We start from the raw sequence: 23847 nt of genomic DNA, 5'->3' as shown, positions 1-23847 counted from the left end.
AAGAACCTGGAATATCTTCCAACAGCCAGACAGCTCAACCAACAACAGATCCACTGGTCCCTCTTCTTCACCTGGTTTGACTTCATAGTCACCTACCACCCAGGAGCAAGAAATGGGAAGGCTGGCGCCCTGTCCCATAAGGCCAAGTGCCTGCAAAGAGCGCTTTACGATTCTAAAGGCATCCAACTTCAACAGCCCAAAGGAGTCCATTCGTACCTTGTTACCCAACGACCCCGTCACTGCTCAGATCCTCCAGACTCTGGAGAATGGTGACACCTCATTCTGACAGCCCCCGGGTTCAGGTTCCAAGACACGGAAGAGGACCCCAACGACCACAGCTATGTCTGGGAAATGCCATGTCATGACGCACCGCTTGCAGGGCACTTCTGCCACCTCAAAACCTGGAGCCTAATCACAAGGAGTTTCTGGTGCCCAGGCGTACGCAGCTTAAACAAGAGCTACCTAAGATCAAGTGCCCATGCTAAAAACACTTGGCCTTTTCCAGTCCATGCCTATTCCACCTCAACAGTAGGCTGCCATTTCCACTGGCTTTATTGTGGAGCTGCCGCCTTCCCAGGGACATACAACGATCTTAGCCATGGTTGACTTCTTAACCAAAAGGGCACATTTCGCCCCCGGCCACGCCATCCCCCTACCTCTGCCTAGAATACATTTTTCAGCTCCGTGGATGGCCATCAAGTATCGTGTCAGACTGTGGTTCTCAGTTAATTTCCCGGTTCTGGCGGGAGTTTCTAAAACTTCTGGAGATTGAGCCTCTCCTCTCAACTGCCCACCCACCCACCCACCCACCCACTAATGGACAAACGGAGCAGGTCAACCAGATTTTTTTTACCAATACCTGCTCTGCATCTTGAACTATCATCATGACAACTCCCATGTGCCGAGTTTGCTTACAGTAATGCCACACATGCCTCTACCCAGCAAAGCCTGTTTTTTGCCAACCATGATGTTCACCCTCTGCTTTCTTCCGGACGTCCCCATGAACTCTCCAGTACCAGCTGTCACAGATCTAGCTACCCATCTCCACCAGGTACACCAGGAACTCAGATAGCACTTACAAGAAAGCCTATAAACATCATTTTGATTGGGACCGCCCAGCTGTCCCTGACCTTTCCACGGGAGACAAAGTCTGGCTGTCCACCCACAATCTTAAATCTGCTCACACTGCAGCCAAACTGGACCACCAATATCTGGGCCCTTTCAAGATCTGAGGCACGAATCAACCCAGTAACATTCAGATGGCAATTACCCAAGTCCCTGAAGATCTGCCCTGTATTTCATGTCTCCCCTCTGAAGCGATACAGGGAGAACCCCTTCCCACATCACTCCAGCCCTCAGTCTCCCCCTGCCCCCATAACAGTCCAAGGGCATGACTAGTATATAGTTCGGCAAATTCTTGACTCCTGATTAGTCAGAGGGAAGCTCCAATAGTTGGTGGGCCAGGCGGATAACAGCCCAGACGAACAGTCCTGGGAACTGGCAAATCACATCCATGCCCCAGATCTATTGTGGGCATTTCACAGAGACCACCCTGGAGAAACCAGTCCTGCTGGTACCTAGAGGGCACCCTCGATGGGGGTGGTACTGCCAGGAGTAAGGCCCTCCTCTGCTCCTGCTCAGTACTTCTGATGCCCTAACGAGTCTACTAGGCTGCCGGACAGACCATCCTGCCTGATTGGCTAAGGAATTCAGCAGTCCGGTTCTTAAACGTAGCAGCAGCCGTTCCTCACTGGCTACTCAACACACGTGCCCGTGGCCTCTCTGCCTCCCTGTGCTCCTCTCTCCAAGCCCTGCTCATGCTCTGCTCCTCCACCGCTCCAGCCCAGACCCTGCCCTGCATCCAGCCTTGTTCCCATCCTGTCCCAGCCCTGCTCCTGCCTTCCCTGAGTCCTGGTAATCCCGTTCCGACCCTCGGCTCGGACTCCAACTCTGCCTTGACCCTTGGCTCTGGCATTCAGACTCCAACCATTAGGCCTGACCGCCTAAGACCTGGATCGCTGACAGCATGTGGGGAACGAGGTGTGTTTGGGGGCGTGGGGGCGCGTGAAGGGAGTGCGGGGTCTCAGGGGAACAAGGTGCATTGTGGGGCATAAGAGGAGCGAGGTTTGTTTCGGAGGTGGGGATGGAGGGAGATGGAGGCATCGGGTGGGAGCGAGGTGCATTGGGAGGCGAGGGGAGTGAGCTGTGGTTGGGGGCAGTGGGGGTGGAGCGAGGTGTGTTTGTGGGGTCCTGAGGGGAGGAAGGTGTGTCAGGGGGCCTGAGGGGGAAGAGGTGTGTCAGGGGGACTGAGGGGGAAGAGGTGTGTCAGGGTGGTCTGGGGGGGAGCGAGGTGCGACAGGAGGCCTTGGGGTGGGGTCAGGTGAGGGCCTGCGGGGAGCGAGGTGCGTTAGGGGACATGAGGGGAGTGAGGTATGATTGCAGGGGAGTGAGGTTGGGGCCTGAGGGGAGGAAGCATTTGGGGGGCATGAGGGGAAAGTGAGGTGTGTTTGCAGGGAGGTGTGGAGTGAGGGGAGCAAAGTGTATTCGGGGTGAGGTGACGTTTATTGGGGGTAGACAGTTGAACGAGATGTATTGGGGGACAGGAGCAAGGCACATTCCGGTTGGGGGAAGTGAGCTATAATTGGGCTAGGGTGTGGGTTAAGGTGTATTGGGGAGTGGGGTGAGGTGGGTTCGGGGGAACAAGGTGTGTTCAGGGGGCAGGGGGAACAAGGTGTGTGTGACACACAGATGCAGGCAGACACATTACACACCTATGTCCGACCCTCCTCTCAATACTGCACCAAGAGGGGGCAGGGGTCACGGGGGGGTCTCTGCCAAAAGCCAAGAACTAGCTGATCATCGTGGTTCTTGCAGGATGTTTATAAACTATTTCCTGTAAAGGTGGAAAATGTCGAGTAGCATGTTCCAAAATCGCTGGAAATGGGGCACCGCACCTGCGGCAGGGCAGGTCGCAGCCACCTCAAATCATGAGTGCAAACAATCAGCATCTTTCGACCCAGCCCAGCCCTGTGTTTCCAGTCCGGACCAGACATAGGCCTGAGCCTCGACAAAGACAAAAGAACCCCGAGGAAAGATTCTGAACAGGGCGCCCTCGGGGCTGAGCTGAAGTTAACTAAACACCTTGGTTATGAGAAGAGACCAAAAGTCTGGGACTATATAGGAGAAAAAGACAAGGCACAAGATGGCATCCATTACAGAAGAAGCAACACTCGGCCAGCACGAGTGTCTCTTACAAAGTGGACCCCAGCTCTCTGGATGGACTGACCATTGGGTGAGAGACTGGAGGGAACTTGGTAATAAATATAGACTCTAGATTGGGTTTTATATTTTTCTGTTATCTGTAACCGGAGGTTCTTGGAGACGCATGGTCCCCAATCTGTATTCTGTATCTGGGTGCCTGTGGGCTCCACGCTCCTGAAACTGGAGATTTGTTCCCAGCAGAGTCCACATCTGTGCAGTTGCTCGTCTTGCTCCGATCCGAGGGTATAAAGGGCAGTGCTGACCGATGTCCCCCCAGTTCTTTCCTCACTGCAAAATCAGATGAGATCCACAGCAGAGGGGAAGTGGAATACAGACAAGGACCACATTCTTGGACAACCTCTAGTTACAGGTAAGTAACCTCCATTTCTTCTTCGAGTGCTGGTCCCAATGTGTATTCCACACTTGTGTAATGAGGGTGCAAAGATGAGTTGGTCCTGATGTCTGTAACACCCGTCCCACCAGCTGCATCTGCAGAAGAGGCTGCCTTTCAGAAGCATAGATAGATACATCTCGAAGTGATGACGCTGAATTTGCCCCATCTGGGGAAGGGCGATGTGCCAACTGGTAGTGAAGGAGGATGTAGCCAGCAATTCACGTCGAGAGTTTCTGAGCAGATGTTTGTCCCCGGGTTCGTTCTGCTTTACCAACAAACACCCAAAGCGGTTTTCTAATTGGTGGTGTTGTTCCCCTGCAGGTGGAAAGCCAAAGCTCGTCTGATGTCAAGAGTGGAGTCTCCCATCTTCCTCGGAAGCATAAGGTTTAGGAAAGAAAACTGGTGAGCGAACAGGTTGATTCACCAGGTGGAACTCATGTTAGGGATGAATTTCAGATGGAGGTGAAGGGAAACCCTCTCCTTATGAAATTTGGAGAACGGCGGGTCTGCCGTAAGAGCTCCTAGTTTGCTCACCCTTCTGGGACAGCAACTCAGAAGGTGACCTTCATGGAGAGGTAGGAAATGGAACAAGTGGCCAATGGTTCAAAGGGAAGTCTGGTAAGCCTGGAAAGCACAGGACTGTGGTCCCAATGCGGTGTGGGTTTCATAACCAGCGGGAAGGCTCTAATGAGTCCTCTTGGAAATCTGACTGTTGTTCCATTTTTATATACCAAATAGCAGGAGAATGGAAGGCACTAATTGCTGCAGGTGGACTCTCAGCGAGCTGAAGGAAAGGCCCAACATCTTGAGATGAAGGATGTAGTCAAGAATAGCAGGAAAACCCACCAACCCAGAGGTCAAATGGTTCCATTGCAGAAATGTCTCCTTTTAGCCAGGCAGCATTTTCTAGTGGACTCTTTTCTGCTTCAATTAAGAAGAGATTGGATGTTTTCCGAACATGAACATTCTAGGTCTGAGGCCCACCCAAATACCAGGCCGTAAGGTGGAAGGGGTCTGGGTTGCGGGGCGTCTTGCTGTGCCGTTCCCCTGGGTCAACAGGTTGGGGAAGGGGTGGATGCTGATGGGACGACGGGCTGCCATTTGCAGAAGGAAGCTGTCTGGGGTCCACTGGGTGCAAGGAGAATGACTTGAGCTTTGTCGTGACAAATCTCTCTCTCAGTGCCTGTGGTAGTAGCGAGAGGGGAGGAAAGGTGCATCTCAGGTGGGAGAAGGGTGTTGCTCTTGCAGCCCTTGCCCAGAGCAGCCCTGGAGCAATATAGGATGAATTCCTTGTTCGTCTGGGATGCCCACAGGTCCCAGGATAGTATTATCCACTGGGTGACTCTCTCGTTCAGGCCGCAATCGTGTAAGTCCCATTCACGGTCTGTGGAGACGTGTCTGCTGAGATTGTCCTCCAAAGAATTCTGTGCCCCGGTAGGTATGTCACCAAGACCATTGTGCAGCTCCTGACACACCAGTTCCATTAGTTGATGGCCTCTACACACAGAAGGAGGGATCTTTCTCCACCTTGTTTGTTTACGTAGGAGACAGTCATCATGTTGTCTGATGTTATTTGGACATGGCTGGATTGAATCAGTGGGAGGAATGGATGGCAGGCTAGGCAGACTGCTCTCAGCTATAGGCGACCGACATGCACTCTGGCTTCTCAAGGGGTCCATGTGCCCTGTGTGGTGTGATTGCCCCTGTGCGCTCCCCATCGGGTGTGAATGCAACAAAAGGGACTCCCTCACGCACTGGCTCTGGGCTTGTCCACCAGGCCAGAGAAGCCTTGAGCTTGGCTGGAACTTAGGCCAATAAGTTTAGGCTTGAAATTAAAGGCAGGCTTCTAGGCATCAGAGCAGTGAAGTTTTGGAACAGCATCCCAAAGGGCAAAAACCCCTAACTTGTTACAAGACTGAGCTTGATAAGTTCACGGAGGGGGTGGTATGAAGAGATTGCTACAATGGCATATGGCCCTGCTCTCAGTGCTATTAGCAAATATCCCAATGGCTAGAGATGGGACACCAGATGGGGAGGGCTCTGAGTTACTACAGAGAATTCTTTCCCAGGTGTCTGGCTTGTGGGTCTTGCCCACACATTCAGGGTCTAACTGATCGCCATATCTGGGTTTGGGAAGGAATTTCCCCCCAGGTCAGATTGGCAGAGATCCTGCAGGTTTTTCCACCTTCCTCTTTAGCATGGGGCATGGGTCACTTCCTGGTTTGACCTAGAGTCAATGGTGGGCTCTCTGTAACTTGAAGTCTTTACATCAAGATTTGAGGACTTCAGTAATTCAGCCAGAGATTATGGATCTATTACAGGAGTGGGTGGGTGAGGTTCTGTGGCCTGTGAGATGCACGAGGTCAGCCTAGATGAGCATAATGGTTCCTTCCGGCCTTAAAGTCCATGAATCTATGAGAACTGTTACCCTGACGTTCATGTTGTCAGATCAGAGACACGACTGCAGATAACAAGTGGAGCCTGGCAAAATGGCATGACCCAAGTACATGAAGCCTTGTGGCCTAATAGAGAAAGACAGCCTTTGACGCAGTTCATGGTTTAAACATGACTTTTCTTATCAAGTTGAGTTTCTCTCCACTGGCAGGCAGGCCCTTGGTGAGCTCCAAACTAGGGTAGCCCCCATCAAGTCTATTGTTCTTGTGGGAGGCAAAATGGACTTTTCTTTGTTTACATACTCTCCTGGCATCCCTGGGAGTCTAAGAATATGATTGAGGACTGACCTCCTGACTGGATTTGCCTGTTAGTAGCCACTCATCCCGGTATGGGAAGGCTGTGTAAATGTTTTGTCTCATCTGGGCCGTCATCACGGAGAAGACCTTCGTGAAGACACGCGGTGCTCTGTTAGTCCTGAAGTACTCTGAACTGGCAGCGTTCTTGCCCTACCAGAAACCCGAGGGACCTTGTGTCATGCTGATACGTGTCCACAGGAAAATGAAGCATCTTTCATGCTGAGAGCCACGAACCACGCGCCCTCTTCTAAGGGAAGGATTATTGATGCCAGCGTAACCATTCGGAGTCTTGACTTGCTGTCGAAGATTGAGAATGGGCCTTCATTTTTCTTGGGAGCAACGAAGACTGGGGAGTAGAACCCCTTTGCCTCAAGGCTCCATGAGCAGCACCTGGTGGAGAGAACTCAGCTGCTGGTGGAGAATCTCCTTGTGACAGGGAAGCGGGGCAAGAAACTCAATACCGTAGCCCAAGTGGATTATCTCTAGCACCCACTCATCTCTGTTGTTCCTGCCCTCCAGTGGTGTGCAAAGAGGGCGAGACGACCACCAAAAGTTTGAGGGAGGGGAGGGACTCGATAGAGCTACCCAACGATAGAGCTATCCCAAGCGTCCCATCAACCCTGGTTGGCGGGTGGGCTTCAGCAGTGGCGGCTGAGGTGGAAGAAGCCGGCGAGCTCTGTCTGTGAACCCTCTGTTGTTTACATGGCAGTTCATAAAGGTGCTGGGGCGGGAGGGGAGACATGGCTGGGCCTGGAGCTGTGTTTGGGGTGTTCCCTCTTTGGGGCTAAGGTCCAGGGAGCGGAAGATTATCCTAGAGTCCTGAAGGGAGTGAAGTGACTCATTCATCTTCTCATTGACAAGGTGGTTTATCTTTGAGCCTCACCAATGTAGCGCAGTTTGTGAAATCGTGTTTTGCCAACAGGGGCTGGTAGTTAGCGCTTCAAACTTGGAGGCTGGTTGATGAAAATAGCTTCCGCCCTAAGAGGCTAAGGCATTTATCACCCTGGTCAGATGGAGCTGGCCTGGGGAACGGCCATCCGGACGGCTCTCTGGCTGCCTGTACCACCAATGAGTTCGGCGCTGCGTGGGTGAACAGGAACTCGGCCTCTTTCAGTGGAACCAAGTTCTGCTTTTCTGCCCTGTTCAGGGGATGGACGCAGGAGGGCCTCGCGGGCTCCAAAATGGCTTCCTTCCAGGAGCCTACACTGTGCGTCATGGACCTCCTCAAGAGGGATCTGGAGCTCGGTCACGGGCCTCCGTAAAAGCTCCTGGTACTGCCTGTAGTCACCAGTCAGGAAAGGGGATGATGGCGCATTTGCCTCATTGTGGGAGGAGGAGGACACACCCATTAGAACTGTCGCAGCCGGTTTGATTTCCTCCTCCGCATGCCCCGACAGAGCCTGTGGTACCATATAGGGGGAGGTGATAAGTGCAATTCCTGCATGGATCCAGAACAATTCCTGCATGAATCTCAAGAGCACCAGTAAGGTCAATATGATGGGTCAACTGGCTGGGGGAAGGGGAGTCTCCCAAGGCATTGGACACCATCGGTCCCTTTGGTAGGGTTGTCTGAGAGGAGGATGGCTCCTAGAGGCTCTGCCTGGGCTGATCTCTCTCTCCGAGGGGTTGAAGTCTTGTCCAGAAGGTCAGAGTCCTCTGATGAAAAAGTCATCTCATGTTTTACCAGGGTACCGGAGGAGGAATGCTCCGGCCTGTAGCTGTAGTAGGGTTTTCAAAGTGATTTCTTCTGGCGTAGAGATGTCTCTGAGGAGAACTGGACTGATAACAGAGGAGACTGCAGGTATATAAAGGCAAAAATACTTTCCGGAGTAGTAAAGGTCTCAGTTTAAACTGGAGTACGGGGAGTACTGGAGGTTGGTGCTGAAAGATCTGGTGTGCCCAAGGACGGATCCATCCTAGACTGAGGCAGTCCTGTGGAAGGGAAGTCCAGGGTGGAACTCCCAGATGAAGCCATGGGATGCCGGTCCGTCAGTCCAGGAGTTGGAGCTGGTACCGATGGATCCTTCCCCTTTCACGCCGTTGTGTCTACTGCAGTCCTGAGTTTCTTAAGTACTGCTACCCTGCCCTGCCGGCGTGACCTCTCAGCGAGGTCGCACTGTGTGGAGGACACCCAGTGTACTTTACAAAATGGCTTCCTCCATGTGACTACATGGAGGAAACCATTTTGTTTTTGTACAAGTGGCTCCATGACACCACTGATGGCCAAGCCCCTTACTCTCATGAGAGGGCTTCTTGGGCTTCACAGACCCTTCCTCAATCGCGGAGCTCAGGTGGCCTCTCACACATTCCTGGAATACCAGGCATGCCGGTACTTCTGGGAACGGCATGGGCCAGCCACCACCGGTGTGACCTCACACGCAGTGGTGCCACTTTGAGGTGTGCACAGCCCCACCCCTGCTGGTGTGACCTCACACGCACAGCGTGTACACAAGATCAGGCCGCGTGAGGGGTGCCATTTTGAGGAGCTCATTGCCCCGTCCCCGCAGGCGTGAGCTCCCATGCGCCATGCTCCTTAAAATGGCATCCGCCATCCAATACTGACTTTTCTCAATGTCGGATGGGGGGGCAAACCCCAAAAAGAAGTTCAAACCCAGGTGGCCGGCCTCCCTACTAGGAGCTTGTACTCAGAGGGGCATTTCCCAGAGTCTGAGGCTGCTGCATGTGGGCCTGGGTCCGATTGCAGTCTCCTGGCCTTCAAACATTGTCACTCCTTCCCTCCCCGAAGAAGGGAGCTAACGCTGCACTTGCTGAGTGTCTCCGAGGCCACGAAGGCAGCCCTGGTGTTCATCGCTGCTGGAGAAGGAACAGGGGCAGGCAACCCGGCCCTTAAATCCCAAGACTCTGGGCATAGTCCCGCTCTGCGGGGAGAACTAGACTATGAACCAGTTAACTAGTACGGCTACGAAACGATGGACGCGATCTATACCTGCAGGTTCTGAAAGAACAAGGATCGCTACGGACATGGAGACCACCACATGGCCTGAGTCGGAGTCAAGGAGAAAGTGGAGGGGCACCGGTCCACGCCGCCCTTTGTGCCCTGGGGTCCGAGAGCGAGGAGGACAACGGTGCGGGCGTCAACCAACGGACACCGCTTGCCGCCAGCCTCCGATGTCAGCCACGTGCGGCATGCACATCGGGGACGTCGACACAGCGACGCAAGACCCGCGACACTGCCGTGGCTGGGTTCGGGCTGCGGGGCTATAAAACTGCCGTGGAGACACTTAGGCTCGGGATGGAGCCCGGGCTCTGAAATCCCACGACGAGGCGTCTACACGGCAATGTTCAGCCCGAGCCCCGCAAGTCTGAGTCAGCTGACCGGGCTCTGAGACTCAGTGCCACGGGTTTGTTATTGCAGTGTAGCCGTACCCATAGGGACCAACCTGGCATTGCCAGTCTTGTTCCTTGCACCTATTCCGGATCTTTATCGTAAGCGGCGTTCAACAAGCTTATATGTGGTTTGGTTTTAGTCTGGACGCAGCCAGGCGCTTTGCACTCAGGACACTGTAGAGCTGAGGGGAGGCCGGCAACCTGGGTCGCCCTCCGTTTCCACACAGACAGTGGGTTGGTGCACTGGGTTGAAACAAGGGGCGGGGTGGTGGGGGTGCAAATTGCTAGCCTGCATTGGGGGAGTGTGGGGCTCGTGGAGCCCAGAGCGGCTTGCCATGCTGCCAGCGGGCGGCAGAGCTGGGAGGGTTCGCCCTGGTGGGCGCAGATAGGCTGTCATGCTGTGAGCAGGTGGTTGAGCGGGGGTGGGCAAACTACGGCCCACGAGCCGCACCACGTGGCTTGGCCCTGCTCTGGTGCTCCGGCTGGGGCGCTGGGTTGGGGGCCACACCGTGCGGCTCCCGGAAGCCGCAGCGTGGCCCTGCTCCGCCTCCTATGCTCTCCAATGGGAGCTGCAGGGGGTGGTGCCTGTAGATGGGGCAGCGTGCAGAGCCGCCGGACCGCGCCTCTGCCTAGGAGCCGGAGAAGGGACATGCCACTACTTCCGGGAGCCGCTTGAGGTAAGCGCCACTTGGAGCCTGCACCCCGAACCTCTCCCCATGCCCCAACCCCCGCCTCAGTCTGGAGCACCCTCCTGCACCCCAAACCTCTCATCCCCAGCCCCACCCCAGAGCCTGCACCCCCCAGCTGGAAACTGCACCCCTGCCTCAGCCCTGATCTCCTTCCTGCCCTCTGAACCCCTCGATCTCAGCCCAGAGCACCCTCCTACACCCCAAATTCCTCATCCCCAGCCCCACCCCAGAGCCCGCACCCCAAACCCAATTCTGTGAGTGTTCATGGCCCGCCATACAATTTCTATTCCCTGATGTGGCCCTCGGGCCAAAACGTTTGCCCACCCCTCTGGTAGAAAGTCACCTGGGCAGCTCGGGTAGCCCTGAAAAGTGTCCCAGTGAGGTACATGGGGGCGGGGGGTGGGGGGGGGAGAAGAGGTCATGGCTGGATTGAGGTGTGTTGGGGGAGCGAGGTGTGTGTTGGGAGATAGGAAGAGCGAGGTGTCTTTGGGGGAAAGAAGTGTATTTGGGGAAGGTTTGGAGGCGTGGGGGAGAGAGACGTGTTTGGGGGGGACAGGGGAGCGAGGTGTGTTGGGGAGGTCAAGGTATATTGGGAGAGCAAGGTGTATTCAGTGGGAGCGAGGTTTATTCAGGAGGGTTTGTGGGGAGAGAGAGGTGAATTTGGGGGGGGACCTAGGGCAGCATGTATTCTGGGGGGAGTTGGGGCAGAGCAAGATGCATTCCGGGGGGCTAGCAAGGTGTATTTAGAGGGGTCCGGGGTGGGGGGGGAAGTGTGGTATATTCAGAGGTCCGGGGGCGGGGGGGGGGGAAGAGCATGGTATAGTCAGGAGTCGGGGGTGCGGGGGTTTGAACAAGATGTAATTGGAGAGGTCAGGGGGTGGTATATTCCAAGGTCTGGGGCGGGGGCGTGGTATATCCTGGGCGCGTGGTGTATTCAGAGGTCCCGGTGGGGGGGCATGGTATATTCAGAGGTCTGAGGGGGGCGTAGCATATCTGGGGGGCGTGGTATATTCAGAGGTCTGCGGGGGGGGGGGCATAGTATATTCAGAGGTCCCGGGGGAGGATGTGGTATATCTGGGGGGCGTGGTGTATTCAGAGGTCTGCGGGCGGGGCGTGGTGTATTCAGAGGTCCACGGGGGGGGAGTGGTATAGTCAGAGGTCCACGGGGGGGGGGGGGGAAGAGTGGTATATCCGGGGGCGTGGTATATTCAGAGGTCCGCCGGGGGCGGGGGGCATGGTATATCTGGGGGGCATGGTGTATTCAGAGGTCCGCCGGGGGGCGAGGTATATTCAGAGGTCCGCCGGGGGCGGGGGTCGTGGTATATCTGGGGGGCGTGGTGTATTCAGAGGTCCGCTGGGGGGGCAAGGTATAGTCAGAGGTCTGCTGGGGGGGGGGGGGTGGTATATCCGGGGGGGCGTGGTGTATTCAGAGGTCCGCTGGGGGCGGGGGGTGTGGTATAGTCAGAGGTCCACTGGGGGCGGTGGGGGGCGGCGTGGTATATTCAGAGGTCCGCGGTATATTCAGAGGTCCGCGGGAGGGCGTGGTGTATTCAGAGGTCCGCAGGGGGGCGAGGTATATTCAGAGGTCCGCCGGGGGCGGGGGTCGTGGTATATCTGGGGGGCGTGGTGTATTCAGAGGTCCGCTGGGGGGGCGAGGTATAGTCAGAGGTCCGCTGGGGGGGCGGTATATCCGGGGGGCGTGGTGTATTCAGAGGCCCGCCGCTGGATGGGGCGTGGTATATCCAGGGCCATGGTGTAGTCAGAGGTCCGCCGGGGGCGGGGTGTATCCCGGGGGCCGTCACTCACTCACCCTCGGAGCAGTACTCCCCCCTCCAGCCGGGCAGGCAGATGCGGGCGCCCAGCTCGTCGCAGGCGTAGTGCCCGAAGGCGTCGTCGCGGGGGCGGCAGTAGTCGGAGCAGCCCTCGCCGTAGTAGTGCTCGTCGCACAGCACGTGATAGGAATAGCGCAGCTCGCTCTGCTCGCCCAGCTGCACGTCCTGGGACCAGTCCTCACCCACCGCCAGCCGGCGCCGCGTGGCCAGGCGGCTGATCAGGTTCTGGGCGTCCTCTGATGGGGGGGTCAGGGGGGAGAAGAGGAGAAACGGGCGGTCAATGAAGAGCCTGGGAAAAGCACAATCCTTCCCCTCCCCCATGGGCAGGGCCAAAAACCGGGCCCTTCAGCACAAAGGGCCTGAGCCAGACACCACTGAAGTCAAAGGGCCTCGGGACGAGGCATAGACATTGCTCACTTCAGCTGAAGGAGGAGCTCCGTTAGAGGATAACGGCCTTACTACTGCTGCTGGCTATGTGGACCAGCCACTAGAGGGAAACACATAATACTGACCCAACAGGTGACATCCCCGCCCTGTATACACCCCACGGTCATGCAGCAGGAATGCATTGAATGCCTCTCTCCTCCTGCCCAGCCCTGCCCTGGGTAATGCCCTTTGCTCCCTACCCAGAGGAGGGGTCACTCTTAAAGGGGTGTGGGCCAGGTCCAAGGACAGGAGGGACCTCTGTGATCATCCAGCGTGACCCCCCGGTGTAACACAGGCCAGAGAACTTCCCATCAGAGCTAGAGCAGATTGTTTAGTAAGACATCCACAGTCTTAAGTTTAAAATCATCAGGGATGGAGCCCGTGGGGAGCTGTCCTAAGGGGCAACGCCCCTCACTGTTGAAACTGTGCATCTGATATCCCCATCCGAATATTTCCAGCTGCAACTTCCAGCCACTGGATCGCGTTTAACCTTTTTCCACTAGACTGATGAGCCCTTGATTAAATATTTGTTCCCCCTGTAGGTGCTGATAGATGGGGATCAAGCCACCCCTGAACCTTCTCTTTGTTAAGCTAAACAGATCGAGCTCCGTGAGTCTCTCACTACCAGGCAGGTTTTCTAACCCTTTGATCATTCTCTTGACTCTTCTCCGACCCCTCTCCAATTTACCAACATCCTTCATGAAGAACCAGACAGGATCCCGGCAGCGGTCGCACCGGTGCCGAACACAGAGGGGAAAGAACCTCTCTGCTCCTACATGAGATTCTCCTGTTTATACAGCCCAGGATGGTCATGACTCTTTTGGACCCAGGGTCACACTGGGAGCTCATAGTCAGCCAGTTATTCAGTTCCCCCACCCCCAAAAAGTCTTTTTCAGTCACTGCTTCCCGGGGAGAGTCCCCCTAACCTGCGTTCTTTCCTTTCTAATCCCCATAATGAACTTGCTGCACCAGCTCCCCCTCACTCCCCTGGTTTAAATCCCAGCCCCCAGCCCACCCGGGATCTCTTCTCCATCCGCCACCCCACTCAGTGCCCCCCGCCTGCCATGAATCTGCCCAGCTGGCAGCCGCTTGCCCTCTGCCCAGGCAGACAGAATCATCACAATGTGGGGCCGGAAGGAATCTCAAGAGACCGTCTAGTCCAGCCCCTCTGTGCCGAGTCTGGACCAAGTAACCCTAGACCAGCCCGGCCAGGTGATTGTCCAGTGATGGGATTCCCTAACCTCCCTTGCAAGCTTACCCCAAAGCTTCCCTTCCCTGAGAGCTCCGAATATCTACCTTCAGTCTCCCTCGCTGCAGATTACGCCCATTACGTCTTGTCCTGCCTTCAGCGGACATGGAGAACAGCTGACCCCCGTCCTCTCTCGAACAGCCCTTAGTGTCTTTGACGACTGTTCTCAGTCTGCTTTGCTCCAGACTAAACCTACCCACTCTTTTAACCTCTCCTCCCCGGGCAGGTTTGCTAAACCTCGGATCCTTTTTGTGGCTCTCCTCTGGACTCTCTCCAATTTGCCCACGTCTCTCCTAAAGCACGTGGACACCGCGCTCCAGCTGAGGCCTCCCCAGTGCTGCACAGAGCAGGGCAATTACCTCCCGTTTCGGACATACGGCACTCCTGTTAATACACCCCAGATATTAGATTAAACCTGCGTCACATTGCCGACTCCTATTCGGTTTCATACCCGCTAGATCCCCTAGTTTATTTTTCAACAATATTATCCCCTGGCCAGTTATTCCCCGGGCATTTGATTTTTCCTTCCCCAGTGAAGTATTTCACACCGCTGTCCACTGATTTTCCTCTTGTTGATTTCAGACCAATTCTCCAATTTGTCCAGGTGGTTTTCAATTCCCCTCCAAAGTGTCGGCGACCCCTCCCAGCTCGGTGTCAGCTGCAGATTTTATAAGCATCCTCTCCACTCCGTGCTCCAAGTCATTCAGGAAAATATTGAACGGGAACCAGGCCCAGGACTGACCCCTGCAGGACCCCACCAGTTACGCCCTCCCAACTGACAGCAAACCATTGATAACTCCTCTTCGAGCGCACCCACCTGGTCGTCATGCCATCTAGACCCACACTTCCCTAGGCTGCTTAGGAGAATGTCAAGTGGGAAGGTGTCAAAAGCCTTCCTAAAAATCAAGATACATCACATCTAGTTTTCCACACATACACCCCCCCCCCCGACCCCAATCGAGTAGGCCAGCGACCTTGCACACGCCCCACAGATGGGGCCAAGTAGGTTTACTCACAGCACATGCCCCGCACCCAATTACACCTTCCCCCCCATAGCACCCCCCCGGGACCCCACCTTGTCCCCGCTCAGTGACACTAGCGCCAACCTGTAAGGGGAAAAGAACAATACCCCCTTCTTGCCCCACATGTGTCAGGGGAGGGTCCAACCCAGTCGAGGCAGGAAGGGGGTCAGGCGCTGCCCTTGGGGGAGGGCGTGTGTCCATTTGCTGTTCCCATCCGTGCCCGAGTTCCCGCTGCACCCCCTTCTCCAGCACTTGCGCTCCTGCCTCCAGCCCCCCCACAACACACACCCAGCACCCCTCCTCCCCACCCCACCCCTAATCCTTACCCTGTCCTCCCCACCCCACCCAATTCCCACACCCCTCTCTGCTCCTACACCTCTACCCCCACACCCAGCACCCTGGGGAGAATGTGGAAATGTCTTGTAACATTTTAAGGAACAGTGTGTGACTCGGTTTACCCACTGCCTGGGAAGGGGTCAGTGCCTCCTCTGGGGATAGGGAGCGAGGCACGTGTGTATAACAGCTCTGCCTGAGGCCAGATCTACCCTGCAGAACCTAAACCAGCATAGCTCCCTAGTGTAGACGCAGCATATGCGACAGAAGGAGTGCTGACCTGTATGGTAACACCAGCTTCCCGACCGACAGTAGCCAAACCACCAGAAGCACTCTATCTCCCCGCTGACGGCTGTGTTGGCATAGCTAAGTTGGCTAGGGGGGCAGTGGCTTTTGCACTCCCCCAACTGACAGAGCTATGCCAGGCTACGTTTTACGACTCTAATGGGGCCCAAATGTGCCGTCAAGAACTGAAGGGAACCCACGCAGATGAATAGCAGATCCAAGGACTGGCACAGGAACCCTTCACCCCCAGCCGCCCAAGAAAGAGAAGAGCAGGGTTGCAGGGGTGCAGACAGAGACGTAGGAGATACCAGGCCTAGGTACAGAGACACAAGATAGATGCCAGGAGAGCATGGGATATCAGGGCAGCTGCTTCTGCCCCGATAGACATTGTCTTTAGCTTGGCTTTTCCATGCAGACCTCAGCACTCTCCGAGGCTAGATTCCCAATGACTAATCAATGCTCCATTGTCCTGAAAAGGCTGCCTCGTCTCACCAGGCATACACCCAGGTGCCCGGCTCCCTGGAGGGGTAAAAGGGTCTATAGGAGTCTGAACTCGGCTGGTCTCTCATTAGAGCATCGGGACAGAAACAAGGTACCAGAGTTTTGGGAAAGGCTATGCTCAGGGCAAGGCAAGACCTAGTGGTCCTTTTAAGACAGTGGTTTTCAACCGGGGGTACGTATACTCCTAGGGGTACACAGACATCTTCCAGGGGGGACATCAACTCATTTAGATACAGTATTTGCCTAATTTTACAACAGGCTCCATAAAAAAGCACTAGCAAAGTCAGTACAAACTAAAAACTAATACAAGGACTTGTTTATACTGCGCTATATGCTGAAAAGTATGTTTATATTCCAATGGGTTTATTTTATAATTATATGGTAAAAATGAGAGAGTCAGCCATTTTTCAGTAATAGTGAGCTGTGACACTTTTGGGTTTTTTAGGTCTGGTTTTGTAAGCAAGTCGTTTTTAAGTGAGGTGAAACTTGGGGGTACGCAAGACAAATCAGACTCCTGAAAGGCTTACAGTAGTCTGGAAAGATTGGGAGCCACTGTTCTAAGGGACTGGATGAAGGCTGGAGCACTGAACCCATGTTGATCCATGACATCTGGTGGCAGTAGTGGGATTTTGGATGCACCAGTAGTATTTTGCATCCAGTGACCACAGCAGGGGAAAAAAACCAACCAACCAAGGTTAGTGAAAGGAAACGTTAAGGCAAATGGCATGGAAGACCGTAGAGCTGTAGAGCGCGAGAAGGCTAAATGCTGGACAGTTAAACGAGGCACAGATGGCTGCATGGCTAGAACCATGGTCCAAACCCAGAAGGGGTTCCAAGCGATCGGCTCAGCTTGAGAGCAGAGAGGAGGGGAGAATTGGAGAATGCCCCAACACACGAGCTGGAGCCACAGAGACTGGGGCTGAAAGCAAAGGAGCGCCACATGGAGGCACCGAAGCTGGAGACAGCCAGGTCCAGCCCACTGAGCAAGAACAAGACGCGCAAGCGTGTTGCAGCCAAAACGCGAGTCACGGCAGAGGGACGTGGGAACTGGAAATCAAGGCGCCAAGGAGCAAGAGGCCACATGGAGCCCCAGCTGGGGAGATCTACTCCACAGATACTACATTACTGCCCCACTTGGAGGAGGATGGGGACAGAGAGACCTTCCTCGCTGCCTTGGAGTAGGCTAGTAATTTGAATCCAATCCCCCCTGCAGATGGACTCCGATGTCTCACTCCCATACCGGGGCCTAAAGCCATCAGGCGTCTAGTCAAACTGATGGGGCTGATACTGGGGACTAGGTGCAGTGCAAAGGGGCCCTACTGCTTATGTCTGAATTGACCCCTGTGGCTTCTAGGACAAGGTTTTGGGGTGTGGGGGTGCAGAAGACCATGGGAGGGACATATACGGAAGTTGCCACCCTGGTGGGAGAATAGCTCCACCAACGGGGTACTGAAGGAGGAGTCACTTCTCTGGAGGCTTTGTTGGGTTAGAACAATTCCACTCAATGTGGAATTTAAAAGATTGGATGGTTTACAAGAAGGTGGGAGGCTTTTTTGGAAAGACCTTGCTCCAGGGAGTCTTTTGGGGCCATCCTCTGGTCTGCGTCGTACAGGAGATCAGACCAGATGATCACAATGGTCCCTTCTGGTCTTGAGATCCGTGAAAATATGGTTAGTGGATCAGAAGTCTAAGGATGTCGGTCACAGGCTGATCGACACGTGAGTTTGTGGACAGTACGTCGTTATTAAACAAGACCCAAAGGGGATAGGCCTAGGCATGGGGGGAGGAAGTGCCCCAGATGTGGGATTTGGGTAAACCCAAACTAGGAGGGGGCAGCTGACCTGGGTAGCCCCCGGATCCCAAAGATCTAAGCTGCAATATCTGCAGAAGGATGGGGCATAATGGGGCGTTCTGCCTGAGTCTCCGTTTCCTGGGGCCTGCCCAGAACCGAAGGGTTAATCCATCATCTGCCCAGCCAAGAAGGCAGCCGGTACGTTAGCTGTGTGAGTGACCATGTGGGAGAAAGATGTTACCCAGCCAGCGCCTCTCGTGGATAGGATCTTCTGGAAGAGAAGTCCCCGCTCCGCACACTGGTGCGCATGCCCTATTGGACTCACCTGGCCCCAGATCCAGCTGATCCCCAAAGGGAGCAAAAGGTGGGAGCTTACAGGGAGATTTTCAGGGGACAGCGGGACACCGGAGCCAATCCCCACGTAGTAAAGCCACGTCGAACACTGCAATCTGGGGCAGGTTCCGAGTACGAAACCCATGGTACACCCGGCAGCACAGAGTTCTGGGCAGACTCCGGCAGCGCTGCAGGTGGGGATCCTGGTTGAGACCCCTTTTGCATTACTTCTTGGAAGGGACCCTGTAGCGGTGAACGGTTGCAGCATTCTTGGAGCTGTGTCGGTCCCAGGATACAAGACCAGCTAGGTGAGGTAAATGGAGCTTTAAGGCACAGTCCAGCCCTTCTCTCGGTACGAGCCAAAGGCCTGGGGCAAGCACTGAGGGGAGCCACACGGACAGGCCTGGAGGTGTCAAGCAGGTCACCCAAGGGAAATGCTGGTAAACTCACGACACCTCCCCGTCTGTAGACGGATACCTGACCTGGAGTGGGGCAGAGGAAGGACCCCCACCCAGCTCCACCCAGGAGGCAAGAGTCTCACCAGCTCTAGGGTGAACTCCCTGAAGCCTGCATCTGTGACCAAGGCAGTTACTTCCCTACCTGCCTGCACTGGGTAAACTGAGGCACAGCTGAGCCTTGTCGCGGCTGAGTTCCTGGCTGAGCGTGCACGGGGAGAGGGACTGCCAGAAGCATGAACCCTGTCAGGGGGTGGGAAAAGCCCCAGAGAAGGGTAAAGCAGCCGAGAGGCCACAGATGATGGCAGAGACATCTTTTCACAGGGTGGCCATGAGGCCCTGAATAACATTGGGGAGCAGGGAAAGAGACAATGACTTCTCTGCAAGAGAGGAAATGGGGTCCTGGCATACGCACAGCCCCGGGGTGGAGACAACTCCAGAGGGAGCCTGCCAACGCTGCACCCGGGACACCCAGAGCCCCAGAGTTACAGCTGGGTTATGTCCCCCTGCTGAGCTGGGCTAACCTGCCCTGCTCCCACCCACAAACTATTCAAAGAGGCACTTCCTAGCCCACCCTAGTGGGAAGGACACCCCAGGCTGCAGCCCAGACAGCTGACACCCGGAGGAATGGGAGGAGGTAGAGGCAGGGCCAGATTACAGCCTCAAACCCGAAGGCTTTAGGATGGCAAAGGGGTGTAGAGGGGAGTGCATGAAAGCTCCCCATGTGGTCCTTGCTAGCGTGACCCTAAAGGAGAAAATGTGTGGGATGGATTTGAAACGGCTCTATCCTGCTATATGACAACTGCATGTTGTTTAATGAATAGCAGCTCTTCTGTAAGACCCTAGAGATTATCTGGAAGAAAAGTTCTCCAGGGAATTGGGGACGTTTGCCCCGGCAGGTTCTGATCACTGTTGCGGTTTCACTGAAGTAGGAGAACGCTAAGCTGGGGGGAGAGGTAGATACGCTGGAGGGTAGGGATAGGGTCCAGAGTGACCTAGACAAATTGGAGGATTGGACCAAAAGAAATCTGATGGGGTTCAACAAGTGCAGAGTCCTGCACTTAGGACGGAAGAATCCCATGCACCACTACAGACTAGGGACCGAATGGCTGAGCAGCAGTTCTGCAGAAAAGGACCTAGGGGTTACAGCGAATGAGAAGCTGGATATGAGTCAGCAGTGAGCCCTTGCTGCCAAGAAGGCCAACGGCATATTGGGCTGCATTAGTAGGAGCATTGCCAGCAGATCAAGGGAAGTGATTATTCCCCTCTATTCGGCACTGGTGGGGCCTCATCTGGAGTATTGCGTCCAGTTTTGGGCCCCCCGCTATAGAAACAATGTGGACAAATTGGAGAGAGTCCAGCGGAGGGCAATGAAAATTATTAGGGGGCTGGGGCACATGACTTACGAGGAGTGGCTGAGGGAACTGGGGTTATTTAGTCTGCAGAAGAGAAAAGAGTGAGGGGGGATTTGATAGCAGCCTTCAACTACCTGAAGGGGGGTTCCAAAGAGGATGGAGCTTGGCTGTTCTCAGTGGTGGCAGATGACCGAACAAGGAGCAATGGTCTCAAGCTACAGTGGGGGAGTCTAGGTTGGATATTAGGAAACACTATTTCAGTAGGAGGGTGGTGAAACACTGGAATGCGTTACCTAGGGAGGTGGTGGAATCGCCTTCCTTAGAGGTTTTTAAGGTCAGGCTTGACAAAGCCCTGGCTGGGATGATTTAGTTGGGGTTGGTCCTGCTTTAAGCAGGGGGTTGGACTAGGTGACCTCCTGAGGTTTCTTCCAACCCTGATCTTCTATAATTCTATGAACGTGGAGTCCCAACTTCAGAGGGGGTTCAAACGTCCTTAGATCTCTGCCGGGGGGGAGGGCGGAGGGCAGCGATCTCACTCTGTTCTGGAAGCGAGGTGAAGAACGGGGGAATTGCTTGTGATCTTTTTATGAACGACGCGTGACTCAGTTTACCGACTGAGTGGAAAGGGGCCAGTTCCTACTCTGGGGAGCGTGGCGGGGCTGGATGTCAGGCAGACAATGGCAGTCTCTGGGATGGACCTAAAAGAACCAAATGGAATCCACACAGATGAATGGAAGATCTGTTCATAAGCACTTTGCCCCAGCCGCTCAGGAAATAGAAGAGCTGGGACGCAGAGGAGTTGCAGGGGTAAGGACAGAGAGGTAGGAGGCACTGGGGTTTGTGTTAAGAACTAGGACAAAGACACAAGGTGGACCCAAGGAGAGCATGGGATATGAGAGCATTTGCTTCTGCCCATATAGACTGTCTTAAACTTGGCTAAAGAAAGACTCTCCAGTGCTGGATTTCTAGTGACTGCTCAATGCTCTGTTGTTCTGAAAAGGCTCCTGGTCTCACCCCACGCATGCCCTGGGTGCACGGCTCCTTGAATGGGTACAAGTCTCTACAAGAATCTTATCTCAGCTGCACTCTCAGTAGAGCGCCAGGACAAAAACAGGGGGTGCCAGAGATGAAGGTCCAGTCTGGGAGTCGGAGAGCTGCAGAATTCACCCTTGGGAAAGGCTATGCGCAGGCTTGGCAAGAAATAGGGGACCTCTTAAGAGACCGTATGAAGGCTGGAGCAATGATAGCTGTAGATCCATGACAGCTGGTGTCAGCAGTAGGATACAGAATGCACCACCCACCCAACCCCCACGCCTCCCAGCAAACAACTCTCATAGGAATCGCCAGAGGATTCTGGATCACAGCCGAGGCCCACCCAGCTTGGTATCCTAGTTCTGACAGCACCCCGCACTGGATGCAACACAGAAAGGTGTAAAAACTCTGTAGTAGCCGAGGGGAATAATCTGCTCCCCACACAGATCTCACCCTGGTCTTTACTAACTACAGATCTTAAGCCTTGGAGCGGGAGGTTTAGCTCCCTCCTGTACAGACTCTAACCCTGCATATTCTTGTTCTCTACATGAATGTCCAAGACCTTTTTCTCTTGTGCAACCAATGTGGTACCCATGGGTGGGTCAGCAGCAGTAGGGATAGAACTGGGGACCTCTGGATTTAAAGGCAGGAGCTTTTCCTGCCCAAGCTATGAGACCCAGCTCCCCGATCAAGGCTACAGCAGGCTCTTCCACCACTAGGGGTATGTCTACACTGCAAAAAAGGTGTGTTCTTAACTCATGTTCTTAATTCGCGTTAGCTAACCTGGGTTAAAACAGCAATGAAGACCCAACCAATTGGCTCTAAACTCCAGGCTTCTCTAACTCCAGCTGCGAACCCGAGTAAAGAGGAGAATGAGAAGTCGCTAACCTTGTACAGTGACTGGAGTTCAAGCTGTGTGGTCCATGTGCACATTCGAGTGGGTGGGGTGCACGCACGGCGGTGGAGTTCAGAGTCTTGTGGCCAGGAGTGTCCACACGGCACGTCCGCATCCTGGTAGCTCTTCGCCTTTAGACACCCTTGCGGAAAACCATGGAGTGTGTCAGCACGCTCCGTTCCTCTTCACCACAGAATCAGAGTTAAAAAGGGCTCCTGGCATGTGCTTATGGACGACATCTCAGCGGCTCAAAGGAGAAGTTACAGCGGTTCATTGTCTATACGCACATTATATTGATGCTGACTCCAGTGCATCGAGTCTAAGAGAATAAAGAGACTCAAGTATGGGCCTGCTGAACACAGCTTCCAAGCTGGAGACTTCAGTGAGTACCTAGTGCTTAGTGAATGAATGGATAGCGCCCCAAGTGGCTGTCCTGCATGTGTGCACTTTCTTTAAGGAGGCTGCTGAGGCTGTGATGGAACGAGTCTCAAAAAGGATGGGGGAGTCCTTTGCCACCTCATAGCAAGTTCTCATATCGTCAGGAATCCACATGGACAAAGGCTTTGCCTCTCTTCCTTCCTACGATGGCCACAAAAGGGCTAAGTGAAGATCTGCATGGCTTCTTTCTTTGTAGATAGGAAGCCGGGACTTGTTTGACGTCTCAGGTGTGAAGAGCTGGAAGCACGAGGCTTAAGATAGAACACAAGTAGGTGGATTTGCTGGTTCAGATGGAATTCTGTGACTACCTTTCGGCAAGAACTTTGGATGGGTTCTTAAAGACACTGGATAGCCAACTACAGAATAAAGGAGTAATGGTCTCAAGTTGCAGTGGGGGAGGTTTAGGTTGGATATTAGGAAAATCTTTTTCACTAGGAGGGTGGTGAAACACTGGACTGCATTACCTAGGGAGGTGGTGGAAGTTTTTAAGGTCAGGCTTGACAAAGCCCTGGCTGGGATGATTTAGTTGGGGATTGGTCCTGCTTTGAGCAGGGGGTTGGACTAGATGATCTCCTGAAGTCCCCTCCAACCCTGATATTCTATGATTCTATGAAGGAGGGCCAGCCAGCCATGCTTGACTCTCTCCTACCCTCCTCACCAAGGTGATAGATACCCTGAAAGACATTTTCAGAGACAATTGCAAGAGAGCACAAATCGCCATTAGCTTGAACGGAGGGTCCATCAGCACTGAAACAATCAGGTTGAGGTCCAATGGGGAAACCAGAATAGGCAGAAACTCACTGATCAGGCCTTTTAGAAATGTCAAGACCACTGGGCGTGAGAAGGTAGATTGGCCCTCTATAGGGGGAGGAGGTTTAGAGATCACAGCCAAGCATAACATCGGTGAGAGCTCAGTGACAAGTTAAGCCATTTGAGTTCCAGTCGATAATCCAGGACCACGGGCATGGATGCCTTCTGAGCGTTCAGAGATTTTTGACACCACCAGTGAGAAAATCTCGGCCATTTTGCAAGGTAGGTCTGTCTTGTAGAGTCTGTCCAGCTGCCAACTGGGATATCCCAAACGGCCGAGAAGCAGGACTCTCAACAACCATCCAGCAGCCCAGCTGTGAGATGAGGAGACTTCAGATCCAGATGAAGGACTTTCCCCTTGTCCTGTGACATTAGGTCTGCTACCAGAGGTAAGGTCTTGAGCCAAGTCTCGGAAAGTCTCAGGATGTCAGAAACCAAGACTATCTCAGCCATGCCGGGTGCTCTCAGGCCGAGACTGTGGCCAAGACCATCTTGGTTTCTGGACATCCTGAAGGTGTTTCATCTTGCAAATGGCTGCGTCCCTGGATAGCGCCAGTCTGAGAAGATGGCTTGAAAAATGGAGTCCTTGAGTTCCCACTCGTGGTTCAAGGAGATGTACCTGCTCCAACCGTCTGCTGTGGTGATCT

General features: G+C 54.3%; 1 protein-coding gene across 2 annotated transcripts in view; it reads right to left on the bottom strand.

The window, feature by feature from the left end:
* DLL3 (delta like canonical Notch ligand 3) overlaps positions 1 to 23847 on the bottom strand; it is a 260953-nt gene that overhangs the window by 212269 nt on the left and 24837 nt on the right. For both annotated transcript variants that reach the window (XM_043534749.1, XM_037884704.2), the window contains exon 4: positions 12253 to 12510. In XM_043534749.1, the coding sequence (XP_043390684.1) occupies positions 12253 to 12510 (258 nt within the window). The remainder of the gene's footprint in view (positions 1 to 12252; positions 12511 to 23847) is intronic.

The sequence above is a fragment of the Chelonia mydas genome, chromosome 23, assembly GCF_015237465.2.
Source record: "Chelonia mydas isolate rCheMyd1 chromosome 23, rCheMyd1.pri.v2, whole genome shotgun sequence".
In the NCBI taxonomy this organism is placed as follows: Eukaryota; Metazoa; Chordata; order Testudines; family Cheloniidae; genus Chelonia; species Chelonia mydas.
The sequence above is the reverse complement of the archived record's forward strand: the minus strand, read 5'-3'. Positions and strand labels throughout refer to the sequence as shown.